General features: G+C 58.4%; 1 protein-coding gene across 1 annotated transcript; it reads right to left on the bottom strand.

The window, feature by feature from the left end:
• Positions 1-9,274: 9,274 nt before the first annotated feature.
• On the bottom strand, positions 9,275-11,057 carry HRG_01040 (zinc finger domain-containing protein; the record flags this gene model as incomplete). Its single annotated transcript, XM_044859511.1, has 2 exons — positions 9,275-10,773; positions 10,874-11,057. 2 exons carry the CDS (start codon positions 11,055-11,057, stop codon positions 9,275-9,277), a joined length of 1,683 nt encoding a protein of 560 aa, XP_044725911.1.
• Between the last annotated feature and the right edge of the window lie 1,838 nt (positions 11,058-12,895).

Here is a 12,895-nt window from a genome sequence, read left to right as displayed (position 1 = left end):
GGCGGCTGCCGGCGATGCCTCCGGTACCTCGCAGCAGGGCTCTGGACGATGACGATGGGTCAGAGAGCGCGAGGCGGCTGGGCGAAGCAACGAGGGCGACGGAGGGAGTAGCACAGGTAGCGATCGTCGTCGATGTTGTCGATGTCGTCGATGTCGTCGATGTCGTCGATGTCGTCTTAGCCGCCAGTCTCGTCGTAGTAGCGATGGTAGCCGGTTGGTGGATATGGATTAAATAACGCGGCCAGGCCTTTCCTCCTCCTCATGTCCAGGCCTCGCGAGTCTGACCAGAGCCGGCTCAGAAGCGGGCCAGCGCTGGGCGTGTCAAGGCCTTGCACGCGCGCGCGGTTGCGCAATGAAGCGGAAAGTAGCGAGGGAACAAGACGGAGTCGAGTGCGTATCGAGGGATCGTGCAAGCGGATGTGGACGGGAGAGTCAGTTGCTTGTCGATAGAGCTGGCTGCAGGGTGAGGAGCAGGCAGGGCCCGGGGTTAAGCTCGGCGGCGTTTGCGCAAAAGCCAGCCGTTCGTCGAGCTCACACGAGAGAGATATGGACGGGGGAAGGCGACACGGGCCAGCCAGGACAAGGACAAGGAGACGGGGGCGGTAAAAAAGAAAAGAACCGGGGATGTTGAGCTTCTAGAAGGTTTCGGATCACGCCCAGAGCGAGACGGGCTGTAGAGAATACATGGGCACGTAACGAGGAACAGAAGCGGGCGGGAGGCCTTTGCTTTTCTTCATCGGCTGCCCCCACAGGCTGGACGGGGGGGAGATGGGATTCCGGCCCCCCCTCTCTTTTGGCTCGCCTGCTTTTATCCTCTTTTCTTTTTTTTCTCCCGGACCCCGGCTCGTTGCGTGTGGTGGTGCTGTCGACATTGTGTGTCTGCCGGCCATGGTCCATCAGCAGGATCCCTGCCGCGAAGACACATCGACAGCCAAACAGAAGCGGCCGTTTCAGGAACAGCGCCACTTCTGACCATGGACCCAGCGGATTCTGAAACGCCCTGGCGGGGCACCCCATGCCTGATAGCAGCTTGGCGTCGACCAAGAATGGGCCCTCCGTGGTCGCCGTCTGGAGTCCCCGAGAGCCAACCAGGGGGCGTCGCGAGCCGTCGTATGACCTGGCTCGCAGATTAGCTGTTTGTCCATCCCTGCGCAGATGCCCCTGCAGTCGAGGGCCAGCCTTGGTTTTTTCCCTCTTCGTCGTAGACGGTGGGGAAGCCTCGAGCTTCTGCCGTCCTTCTAGAAAAAGGCTGTCAAGTCTGTCGTGATGCCGGCACACGGGAGAAGCGGGAGAAGAGGGGCAGCCGGACACACAGGGACATTGATTCACCCCCTCCACCCCACCAGGCACAGACACAGTCTGCCAGGCCGAGTGCGGAAGAGGAAAGGCCTGAAGCCAGGTTTTCTTTTTTCGGATGGATGGCTGGGGCGAGGTTGAATGACGTGGGCTCGACGGAAGAGACGAGGCCGCGAAGGATTCCTTGGAAATATTGGGCTTGGGTCCGAGATGCAACAGACCAAGGACGCGGCAAGGCGGAGGCGGCAGCGGCAGCGGCAGCAGCAGGCAGAGACGGGACGGGGGCTGATTGGGCGGCTCTGTCGCCTCGAGTGGCACAATGCGCATAGGACGCTGGTGCACGGTGATTCGCCGACGGCCAGAGTCTGCATGTGCCTGGCCATTGTCGTCCAATGCGGGTGGCGGTGGGGGCGGGAAGCAGCCCAAGCGAGCATGGCTTGCGATGAAGGGTAAGATGACGGGACGACGAGGCCCACCCATCCCACCTGACACGGGACCGCACCCACGGGCGAGCGCTGCTGCCAGTCCTCGGTAGACGACGAGCGAGCAAGGACAGGACGAACATGTTCCCGCCAGCCGCCATGGTTGCGCGGCATCGTGGGGGAGGAGGCTTCCAGGACGAGGGAGGGGGAGGAAAATCGGAGACGATGGGAGAGAGAGGGGGGAGAGATGGGGAGAGGGTTGGACAAGATGGAGTCCGTACCGGTACAGCGGCCGGAGGCAATCCCCAGCAGCGAGAGTCACCTGCGCTGCAGTGCTCGCCGCTCACACAGTGTTCAATACAGGACACCGCACGGGGAGTTATCCCGCCGGACGGCCCGTGCTGTCATTGGTGTCATTGGTGTTACTGGTGTTCAACAAACCCACTGCTGTGGCATGCACAGTGCGTACTATACTGGCCGAGTGCTCGGCAAGAATTGCCATCTGCGGGGGGGGGATCCTACCTAAAAATACATGCAGACTGATGCATGGGCCCTGGTCAAATCTGCGTGCTAATACTTCTGTAAGGTAGGCGGGTAATACTATCTGACCGGTCGGAACTAGCAATGCCAGCCCCAGACTCGCAGGTACAGATACCTTGCATCCATCCAGACTTGTGCAGAGGCATTTCAGCGGCATTTCAGCGGTATTCCGGCGGGAAACCAGAGGATTAAACGAGTCAGCTCGGAAAAAGACCACAATATACCAAGCGCTATCGTCGTCATCAACGGGTTCAAGCGCAGGGCAGAAACCAAACTCTCGTCACCCTCCCGTCCTTAATACCATCTCTCCCCTTTGGCGACTGGGAACCCCGTCCGTGGACCTTTCTTTCTGTTTCCCGCCAGATCGCGGAGTTTGATGGACAGCGAGGGTAAGGCGTAAGGGCCACCCCGGTTGGAGAACCCTGGGCTCCTATTTTAATCCCAGCAGAGCAAGGATTTCTATTCGGGGAGATACTTGTCAATGGCCGCTTGTGCACAACCGCTAACTATGCGCCGATACCTTCCATCATCTCCCTCTGCCGACACAGGACGGTGCTTTGGGTGCATATCCTGTCCCTCGCCAGCACCAGCGAGCAAAGCCGCATGGACTCTTTATCTGCATATGTCATTCTGCCCGCAGGGTACGGTGCTGGTATGCAGTACCTCATTTCATGCATACTAACATTTGCATACGTATGGAGTACGGAGTACAGGTGTCAATTTCGGGATGTGTGTGTTCCACACCAAGCTTCCTCCTCTGCGGACCAGACACCCCATCGGGACGCATGCATGCATTGCCATGGTCCAGCAGCGTGGCTATGGAGAGAAGTCTCCTCTTCCGAACCCCCCCCCGCATTATGTTCGCATTATGTCGAGCAAGGCAAGAAAGAAGGCGCGCGCGAGAGGCCGCCGGCCGGCTCTGTGCCTCGCCCCATTGACCACGACGACGGCGGCGGCGACGACGGCGGCGACGACGACGGACGACACTGCCATCCAAAGGCCCCTTTCATATCATCATCGTCTCAGCTTGTCGCCTTCCCTGTCATGAAGCCTTTTCGTCCCAAGCGCTGGCTCACGCTTTACCCTGTTGGCCGACGCCTGCTCAAGAGGCCAGCACCGACGCCGACACACAGTCTGACCCTCCCTCGCTGGCCGCATGACGTGAGACGCCCGCCCCGTCTGTATGAGGGTATATATGCGACTGTCTATGGAGGGACGCACATGTGCTGTAGGTAGCAAGGCAGGTTGGCAGACACACCGGTTTTGCCTGCATGCGCTGCTAACCAACCGTCGCATACAATTACACCATGGATGCAACATAACGGCGACACCACTCGGCGACGACAGCAAATCACGACCGTCACCGCCCATGCCACGTGGCTCCCGGGAGTCTCCTCCTTCTGCCTTTCTAGAAGCGTCGTACAAGCCAGTCTCTCCGGGCCCTCCGACTGGCATCATGTCTCGTTGCCCACCCACGCCATCCTTCCAGACGCAGTCCTTCGTATTCCTCGCCCACGCGCACCCCCTTGGGCTGTCTCACCGTGTCTCTCTCCTCTTGCAGCGCTGGGCTCCTTGGCTTCTGCACTCGCCTGTCGTCTGAGATTGACACCGCGTCTCAGTCCCCTGTCATCGAAGCTGCGATTTTGAGCAGCCTCAGTCTCAGACTACCTACCATCGCTGCCCAAAGGGGACGAGGGTGGAGTGTGGGGACGAGTTTGAGATTGGCCACCCATACTCACCGTATTTTCATCTAGTTTGAACTTTTCTATTATTACCCTCATTACTATTATCATCCTAAACACCCAAGTTTGCTTCAAAGCCTTGTCAGGCTGTCAACCTCGCAAGGCCCGGAAATAAGTCGTCAATGGGCAGGCCGATGCATGAGACTCGCCAGGAAATCCCATACCATAGTTCCTGTGCCTGCTAGACCCAGCGTTTAACCTTTGGCCTGTCTCGGTTATGAGCAGAGCCGCGGACAACACAGCAACTTCATGCCAATGTGGGTGTATAAATGACACCAGGCGCCGTCTTCATGCCCATGTCCGCAGGCTTGAAAACAAGGTTCCAGCGCCCGGCTCAACGGCTTTGGAGAATTTCTTCATCTGGCTAATTCGGCGTATAGATGAGATTGCCGCCAAGATTCAATCCACTGTGCCCAAAGGCTATTTGGATAGCCGCTCTGATTGCCGGCGCCTCATAGCCGATGGCGGTGCCGGTAGAATCTCTTGTCGTCCATCTGGTATTGAGCACTTGCCCAGCCGGCCGGGCTTGGTGGCGTCCTTGCGCCGGTGAAAGCCGTCGGTCCAAGAAGAGAGCACGGCACCGGATATGGTCGAGCTCTGAGATTCCATCAATGCCCACATGCTCGACGAGATCGATATGTGTGCCAAGTCTGTCTTCCTCTTGCCCAGACTCTGGGTAGAAACGCGATTTGAAAGAGAGGCAGCCCCCTACCACCTCCAAGTGTCATGCAACTTAAGTTATCTCAGACAGCACTGAAAAGTGGCTGCTGGGACTCCCCTACCTGAACCCTGAATTCCTTGCTTTCTTGCCTTCTCTCGCTCCATCTTACCGATCCGCCGTCCGTGACCAGGGCAGCAACTTGTTCCTGGAACGCGGGGGACAGGGGCTGCGAGAGACACAAGTGTCCCTACACGTCCTCGTTGGTAGTTCCAGCTTTCGTTCAGCTCGCCAAGGGTTCGATTTCGCCACTGCCAGCACGACCTTGTGGCGTTGCCAACATGGTGATTCGACCTCCGACGCCGTGCGACGTGACAGACGCCACTTTGTCTTGAAGAGCCGAGCACGAAGCATATGACTCGAAAAAGCACGGCCGGGTTGCTTGCAAGTTGGTTTTTGAATCATGTGTCTCCATTGTTTGCTGTCCGAAGCACCCCTGGCCCCGTCACCTCCGCATATACCTCCCACTCGTCGGTGCACAATGTCAATCCCTTCAGCAGTGACACCTTCGAGAATCCTTGAGCCTGGAGTCTTCCCAGGGGGGCTACTTTGATTTCTTCCTGGCTAACCATTCCATTAGACGTCAGCCAGAGGGATCAAACAAGCCCCTGGCAGGGATTTCAAATCTTACGAAGAGTCCGGGGGATGATCGCGTCGATGGCGAAACGCAGTAGATTCTCCTCGGTTATCTTCCATTGCCACCATGGGCACGGAGTAATGGAAACGGCGCAATCGTTATATGAGGGCGTGCCTTGCCCTTCCAACGGCTTTCGTCCCGGGTGCGCACCACTCTGGTGCTCCGCTCCGAGCCCCGGCGCCGCCGTGATCCCCGGCCGGTGGCTGGGCGTGATTCCTCTCCGCTTCAACCCACTGTGACTATACCCTGCACAATGAAGATATCTGTCCTGGCGCATAAGTAGGCTGTCTATGGATCGCAAATATCGGCCATCTGAGAAACGGAGTCCATCCCTTGCTCGCATGGCCACTCCCCACGATAGCCTCAATGCAGAAACTCATTTCATCTTTCCTGCTTGGTTCTTTTCATCTCCAGTGCCCCAACTTGTTCCTCTGCTCTTGCATCTACGGCCCTGATCAAGGTCGTAGTTACCCAGAAGACAGGGACTTTCTCTTGACCCCATTCACCTTATTCCGTTCCACTCGTATGCGTACATGTGCTCAAGTTCTTCACATCAGGCACCGATACTCGACGACAACTTATTCCGAAAGACCTCACGATGTCATTGGCTTGTATCGGCTTGATCGAAACCAACAGATCAGATAACTGCCTGACCCTGACTCCTTGCCGGTCTCGTCAGACTCGACCAGCATGCGGAAATGGCCCCCACCAAGGCTATTCCGAGCCAGTATTTTCGTCCCATGGTTCTGCATGCACATATTCTCCGTACGATGGCACTATTTGCCAATAGATTGGATCCGTATATCAACAGGCTGGAAGAGTCGAAGGATTCGATGACGCACCGGATGCAGTGCCAGATCATCCGTCCCTCTCCCGTATATGGCATCTACGCATGCACTGACGGGCATGACCAAGATTCTGCGTCAGCTTGAAACGACCAGGAGTTTGATCCTGCTGACTGCTATTGCACCGAATTGGGCATTTGGCCGATCGAGTGCAGGGACTGACTTGTCGTCGAGGGCATATTAGTGCTACATTGTCTCCCCTCCTCAGTTGTTTGAAATCAGACCTTGGAGCAGGAAAACTTTCACCTGTCCGCTTGAATCTACTTGGACGTGTCTTAGGGGCCCATAGCAGGGCTAAAGAAGTGCGTTCGTCCTCATTCCTTCAACATCAAGCGTTGACAGAGCGACAACAATGAGACTTGGTGACTAGAGACAGTGTAACAAGGTATAAGAAGAGTTGCCCAAACATGGCCGATGGCACAAGCCGAATCCTATGCGCATGTCCCAGGCTGTTACACTGAATTTCAAGATTTGAATTCGCCGTGTCTGGTATGGGCATGCTTCCGAGCCCGGTTTTGTGGATTGTAGCACGCAAAACCTCTTCCGAAGAAGCATACAAAAGTGTGATGATATTGGCCCAAGCCAGCCGCTGGAGTTTTCATAGTAGCTGTCAAGCTGATAAAATACCGCTACACCAGGCAAAATAGGGGCACCCCCGTGGAGGTGTTATTAACGCGTAGTATAAGTCCTTTCTCGGCTCCGACAGTATCATTCTCCATCCGACTGAAGCCAACATTTGGTCCATCTACATGTACATGCTGCTCGACGCCCTTGTAGGTCAAGCGTGACGTAAGAGCTGGGGTCAGCTTGATGCAATGCGTACGACGTGTTCCTTCATCGTGTGTTTTGGAGCATAGTAACGCTGCAGCAGCCGAATGAGCGCTGTAGCTTGACGTTTCGGCCCAAGGACTATGCGTTGGCAGCCCACTTGTATCACAACCCGTCAAACCAGCCGGGGACTTAGACAGAGGCCGGATAGTGGCAAAACAAATAGTCGAGCCCGGTTGCAGTAGACATGTCAGTATCAGCGGTGGCGAGCCGGACCTCCACGAAAAAGAAAAAAACATTGCGGCTCCAAGCTTGGCAGGCCAGCGCGATAGCTGACTCCAACACTTACACATACAGGGATGTCCCCCTTCGCCGCTCGGGGCCGGAACTCGAGGGCCGAGGGAAAGCGGCTGCCTTTACGCGCGGCAAGCGGCTGGCCCGGAGCGAACTGGTAGGGAGGTGGTTCAGAGGACATGTTAAAAGGAAAGCGTGGCGGTTTTGGGAAGGGCGTGGGTTTATTCAGGGCTGGGTTCAACTGGGCTGCAGCAGCCTGACGCTGGATCCCGGCCCGGCCAGGAGCTGCTTTGATGGCGTCGGCGGCATGTTTGATTTATATGAGAAGGAGGGGGGGAAGATCATCTGCCGGGCTGCTGCGGCTTCTGGGGACTACGACTTTCAAAGCGTACACTTCGGCGACTGGTTTTCTCTCAGGCAGTCTTGGACGTCTGGTCCCCGGATGGGCTCACGTCGACGGGCAAAGATGAAACGTAGGATCGAGTTTCAAGCCCACCCAGTCCGAGGCGAGTTCTACTCGACGAGTCCGTTGTCTCGGCAATCTTCAAACACTTGAAGCCCTGCAAGTCAGCGGATGGACTGGCTCGGGACCGACATGGCTCTCCCCCTCCCTTCTTATGTACTGTAACTCCCAACCACATCCCCTAGCAACACAGCCATGGCCAGACTGGTCTCGACGCAGTCGATGTGGCCTTGCCATCCAGTTCCCTGAACGACTGGAGTCGGGGGGAGCCATCATCTCAGTAAGCACCCATCACCCATCGCCCGTCACCCCCATACCTACGCCCATCCCTACGCCCATCCCTACGCCCATCCCTACGCCCATCCCGCTCGGTCCTTGCCTAGCGTAGCGGCGCCCCCTTCCCCCTCCCCGCCGTCGCAAATCAGTCGAATCCCTCAGCCGTTCTTTGCAGCCATTACGGAAGGGCTCGTCAATCTATGGCTGTTGTTCCCCCTTCACCGGCCAGACGCCCTTCGCCTGGGGTTGGACAGGAGTGGCGACAGGGGTTCAGCCGAGCTTCGCCATCGAGTCCAGCCCCCGTTCGTTGCCACCCGATGCCAAGCACAGTTCCCGAGAAAGCCGCTGCCCCGGATCGTTCGCGCTTCTTCACCAGGAATGGAGACCCTTTACGCTTCCTCCTTCCAGTCCACCCCCTGACTTCACTCTCCCGATGTCCAAACGAGAACACGACGGCTCCTCCTCGACTGCTGTCGGGTTCGGGTAGGATAGGGGGCCCGCTCACAGGTCCCGACGCAAGGGCCGTCCGTCTGGAATCGCCGTGGCGCCTCGCGTCAGGACTCTCGGGCCTGGCCCTGCCACGTGTGGCAGTGTCTCGCATCAGTCTTGTACGACAAGCCGTTTTACTCCGGTGGTGGAGGCAAAAGCAAGTGCTCACACGTGGAGATATTGGTAAGCTGGATCCTGGCCCGTCCATGTATGCAAGGCCAGTATAATGGTGTCTCAGCTTTCCTCCTCCTCCTCACCCTCCTCCAAGCCCCCTTGCCGGAGAGGCTGGTGCTTGCCAACGCTAAGGAGGAAAAGTGATCACCTTGACATCTTGCCTGCATCAAGGCCATGTTGTCTCCCCCCTCTTTCTTTCAGAGATTAAGAAGACGTCTGCTGCTACGGAACAAGGATGGTCCCCCCCTTGCCGCCAAAAAGGTATCATGACCAACGCCGGCCCTCTCTGCCAACTTTCAACCATGATTGGTAGCTTTTCCGCCCTCTCCCAAGTCCAAGCCCAGGCAACTTGTCAAGTAGTCGCCCACCACCCCGGTCCTCCTACGGTAGTCTCTCCAGCCCGTTGCCGGGTGCGTGCGTCTCTCGAGGAACCCTCCATCGGACGACAGTGTGGAATTACTCAACTCGTGTGTCTCTTCAACGCATACGATGCCATTCAAGTCCAGCTCGTCGTGTGTATTCGTGGCATAAGTGAACGTCGGACGAGATGCCATATAGAATTTGTATATACACGTATATGCATATACTTGTCCATCCAGGGCACAAGCCGTCAAGAAGGCGGAGGAACATACGTCCCAAGCATGTTCTGGTGGCCCGACGCCATGGGACTGCCCACGTCGTAGTAGGCGTCCGTCAATGCCGGGCTCTGAAGACCGGTCGAGCCGTACACTTCGGCCCAGCCGTCATGGTGGTGGGCCCTAGGAATGGCCGCCGCGGCGCCGCCGCCCAGGACGATGCTCTGCTCCGTCGCAACGGGGTGAGAGGGCGGCACGGCGCACGAGTCTGCGGGACGACCCGGGCCCGTCGGCGGCCGGAAGGCGACATACTGTTGCGGGTAGACAGGCGGGGCGAGCATGCCGTAGAATCCTTGCGGGGGGGTCATGGGCGTGTCAACTGCGTGCCCGTCGTTTCCGCCGCTGTTCTTGGAGTGATCTTGGTCGTCATTATTGCATACACTGTAAGCATCGGGTCCCGCCGAGGTCCGGAACGGCATGCTGGGGGTCGGATGGGGTCGGGGACTGTCGGCCACGCCGTGGTAGGGCGACATCTCCGTCCCCGACATCTTGTACAGGTCGGCGGCGTCCAAGCCAAGCCCCTGTCGCGGCAGAGTCTCGGGGTGCGGCGGCGGGCTGTTGCGCATCTCGTGCTTGATGGCGGCCGCGGGACAGAGCTTCTTGACGGGCAGGTCGAGGTCGAGTTTTGCGTGAATATGCTTGGGCGCGTCGGGCCCCGGGGAGCCCAGGAGGACAACGAGCCCGAGGAGCCGCGGCAGGTTGTCGAGGTGCCTCGTCTCGAGCAGCTTGCGCAGAGTCCGGCTCGCGCCGGGGTCCCACCGGAGCGGGGCCGGCCCAGCCTCTTCGGCCCCGGAGCTCTTCCAGGCGGCGGCGACGCGGGACTGGTTCAGCAGGTTCCGCATCCGGTGCGAGTAGTCCCAGCTGCCGGCGCTGCCGGCGCGTCCCTCCTCGCAGTGCTTGATGAGGTGGGCCGTGTAGGCCTTCCAGGTGGCCGGGGCGGTCGAGTCGTTGGCGGCCTCGAGGACGTGGTGGCAGCCCTCGTGGCCGCAGGCAAAGACGGTCTGGGGGCACAGGACCACCTTGGCCTCCTCCATGCGCATCTGCGAGCCGCCGTGCTCGTTGCGCAGGTGGATCTGGTAGGCCGTCTGCCAGTCAAAGGCCATGCGGCAGCCGGGATGCTGGCAGAGCCACTGGGCGTTTGTGTTGTGGAACTGGTCGATGTGCCGCCGCAGGTCGTTGCGGCGTGTGCACGTCTTGGTGATGCCGATCTCGGCGCAGAATCCGCACGCGTAGTCCATCCTGTACGACGACGACGACGACAGGCGCCCGCTCGGCCTCGAGCCTCCGGCAGCAACGGAGAAGAGCGGGCCCGGGCCTCCCGCGAGGCCGGAAAAGACCCGCTGGCGCGGCCCGGACGACACGCCGGGATAGCTCACGACGCTGGCGGCCGTGTTCGCCATGCCAGGGGGGATGTTTTCAGACACGACTGGGGCAAAGTTGCCTTCATAGGCGAGAGAGGAAGGCTGATGGCCGTCTGTCAGATCCACAAACGTCAGTCTTTTTCCCTTCTCTCCTTCTTGCTCCTGGATCACGGCCTCCGAGACGCAAGGCCATCATCTTCCAATCAAACTTACACAAAGAGGGCTCGCAGCTTTCTTCCTCGAGCAGTCTCTCGATCTCATGGCGGCCATATCTCAACAGCAGGCGGCGGATGATGATGCGGCTGTCTTGGCTTTCCAAACGGGGCGACGAGGGCGCGAGGCTGCCATTCTCCGACTCGGGCGTCATCATGGACACCGGGCTCGAGGCTCCAGACATGGTATAGAAGGGAGGAGTAGGATGGTGCTGGGAACAATCGCCTAGGGGTTTGTCTTTCAGAGCTGATGCCGCCTGCCAAGTGGCCTTGACCGCCCCTTGAGGCAGCACAGCTGTGGTCTGGTCGAGGCGTATGAAGCGGCGATGAGCTATCACCAGGATAGGAACATCAGAATGCCAGGGACACAAAGACCACGTCGTCAAAGACCAAGGCGAAGCGTCGGCTCGCGGTATAGAGAAGGACGGGCTCGACGAACTGGCACAAGCCGGCGGTACGAGGAGTCTTTCCCGGTTAGGCCGGACGAGACGCTTCAAGCCGGGGCGAGGCTAGGGAACGTAGATGTAGGTGTGGACTGGAGGACGAGTAGTGCCGCTTCCTCGCCTAGTGAATCATACCCGAGTTGCTGTCGAGTGGCTGAAGGATGAGAAGTGGCAGAAGAAAGGAGGAGAACCGGAGCAGGGAAGGACCTGGGAACGGCTTCAGGAACGGGATAGGCGTCGGGCTTTATGGCACAGCGCTTTCCCGGAGCCAGCCCCTCCTCGTCTTAGCCGATGTTTGCGCCGAGAACCTTTCCATCTACAGATGCTCATGCCGCCGAGACCTGGACGGGGCCAGTAGACGGCGATCTGGGGCTGCTCCCGATGGGGCGGGGGCCCCAGTGGCTTGCAGCTTTTGACAGGGCAGACAGGCGACGCATGAGACGCCGGACCCTCTGGGGGAAATGGGGCGCCTGGCCCGGCTCATGCTCGTGGTACACAAGGTTGGGGAATAGTGCTGAGTGTGTAACTCATGGGTAAGCAGACGGCAAAGGTGGGATGGTAAGGAGGGCGGGCGGGGGGGCCTCCAGGGCTGTCCCGTTGTCGTAACTCGATCCATTGTTAGCGTCGACGAGTAGGAAAGCCTGAGAGACAGTTGGAGTTGAGACCACCAGGGGTCTCCCCTCCCCCGGCCGGGGAGAAGAAACAAAAGGGAGAGGAGGGGATTCGTCCCAGGCGAGTGGGCAAGCGACTGGCTCGACTCGCGTGGGGATATTGGATACGGAGCTGGAGACGGGGACGGGAATGCTGCATGTGCATGGACGATGGACGACGCCAGCACCCAGGCCGCTGGGCTGGATCCTGCATGGCAGGCGGTCCTTGTAACTGACAGATAACTTAGCATATGGTCTGCCGGCTAGACGACCCCGTCAGGCCCTGGATACCCACACCGAGGAGTACAAGGCGGAGAGAAGACGGCTAGTTAGTTGCACAAACAATATGGCCACAGGGGGTGGGAGGAGAGAGGGGGCAACCGGGGCACTGCCCGGTGAGGTGGTTTGATCTGCTCTCGTCATTTAGGGCTCCCGTACTTTGTTCTATTTTTGCTTCTTTTCTGACTACCAGTTTAGCCTACCCGTCTCTGAGTGAGAGAGGCTCAGGCTAAGCTCCCATGCTTCTTGGAGAGAAAGGTTCGAGACGCAATGAACTCTGCCGTTGGCTCCGTTGACATGCCAAGACTCCGCCAGCTCAAGGCATCCATTCCGTGCGTTCGGGTATGTGTATGTGTCTTCGATAGGTCCAGCACTCGGCCGAGAGGCCAAGGAAAGAACACGAAGGAACAAAATGAAGAAGCAAGAAAGCAAAAGAAAAGGGGGGGAGGAGACTACCATGTCCACACGTGCTCAAGTCTGCCGTCATGTACGTCTATCCTACGCATGTAAGTCATCCTTGTGAACACGCATTAAATCACGAATGGCGTCGACGGGGCAGCAAAACAAAACAAAACAAGAAGGGGGAGGGGGAGGGGCAAAGCAAAAAAAAAAGAAGCCCACAGAGATAGGAGGAAAAGTAGGAAACGACAG

Source organism: Hirsutella rhossiliensis, assembly GCF_020360975.1.
Source record: "Hirsutella rhossiliensis strain HR02 chromosome Unknown scaffold00001, whole genome shotgun sequence".
NCBI classification, from domain to species: domain Eukaryota; kingdom Fungi; phylum Ascomycota; class Sordariomycetes; order Hypocreales; family Ophiocordycipitaceae; genus Hirsutella; species Hirsutella rhossiliensis.
This window is presented reverse-complemented; position numbering and strand designations above follow the sequence as displayed.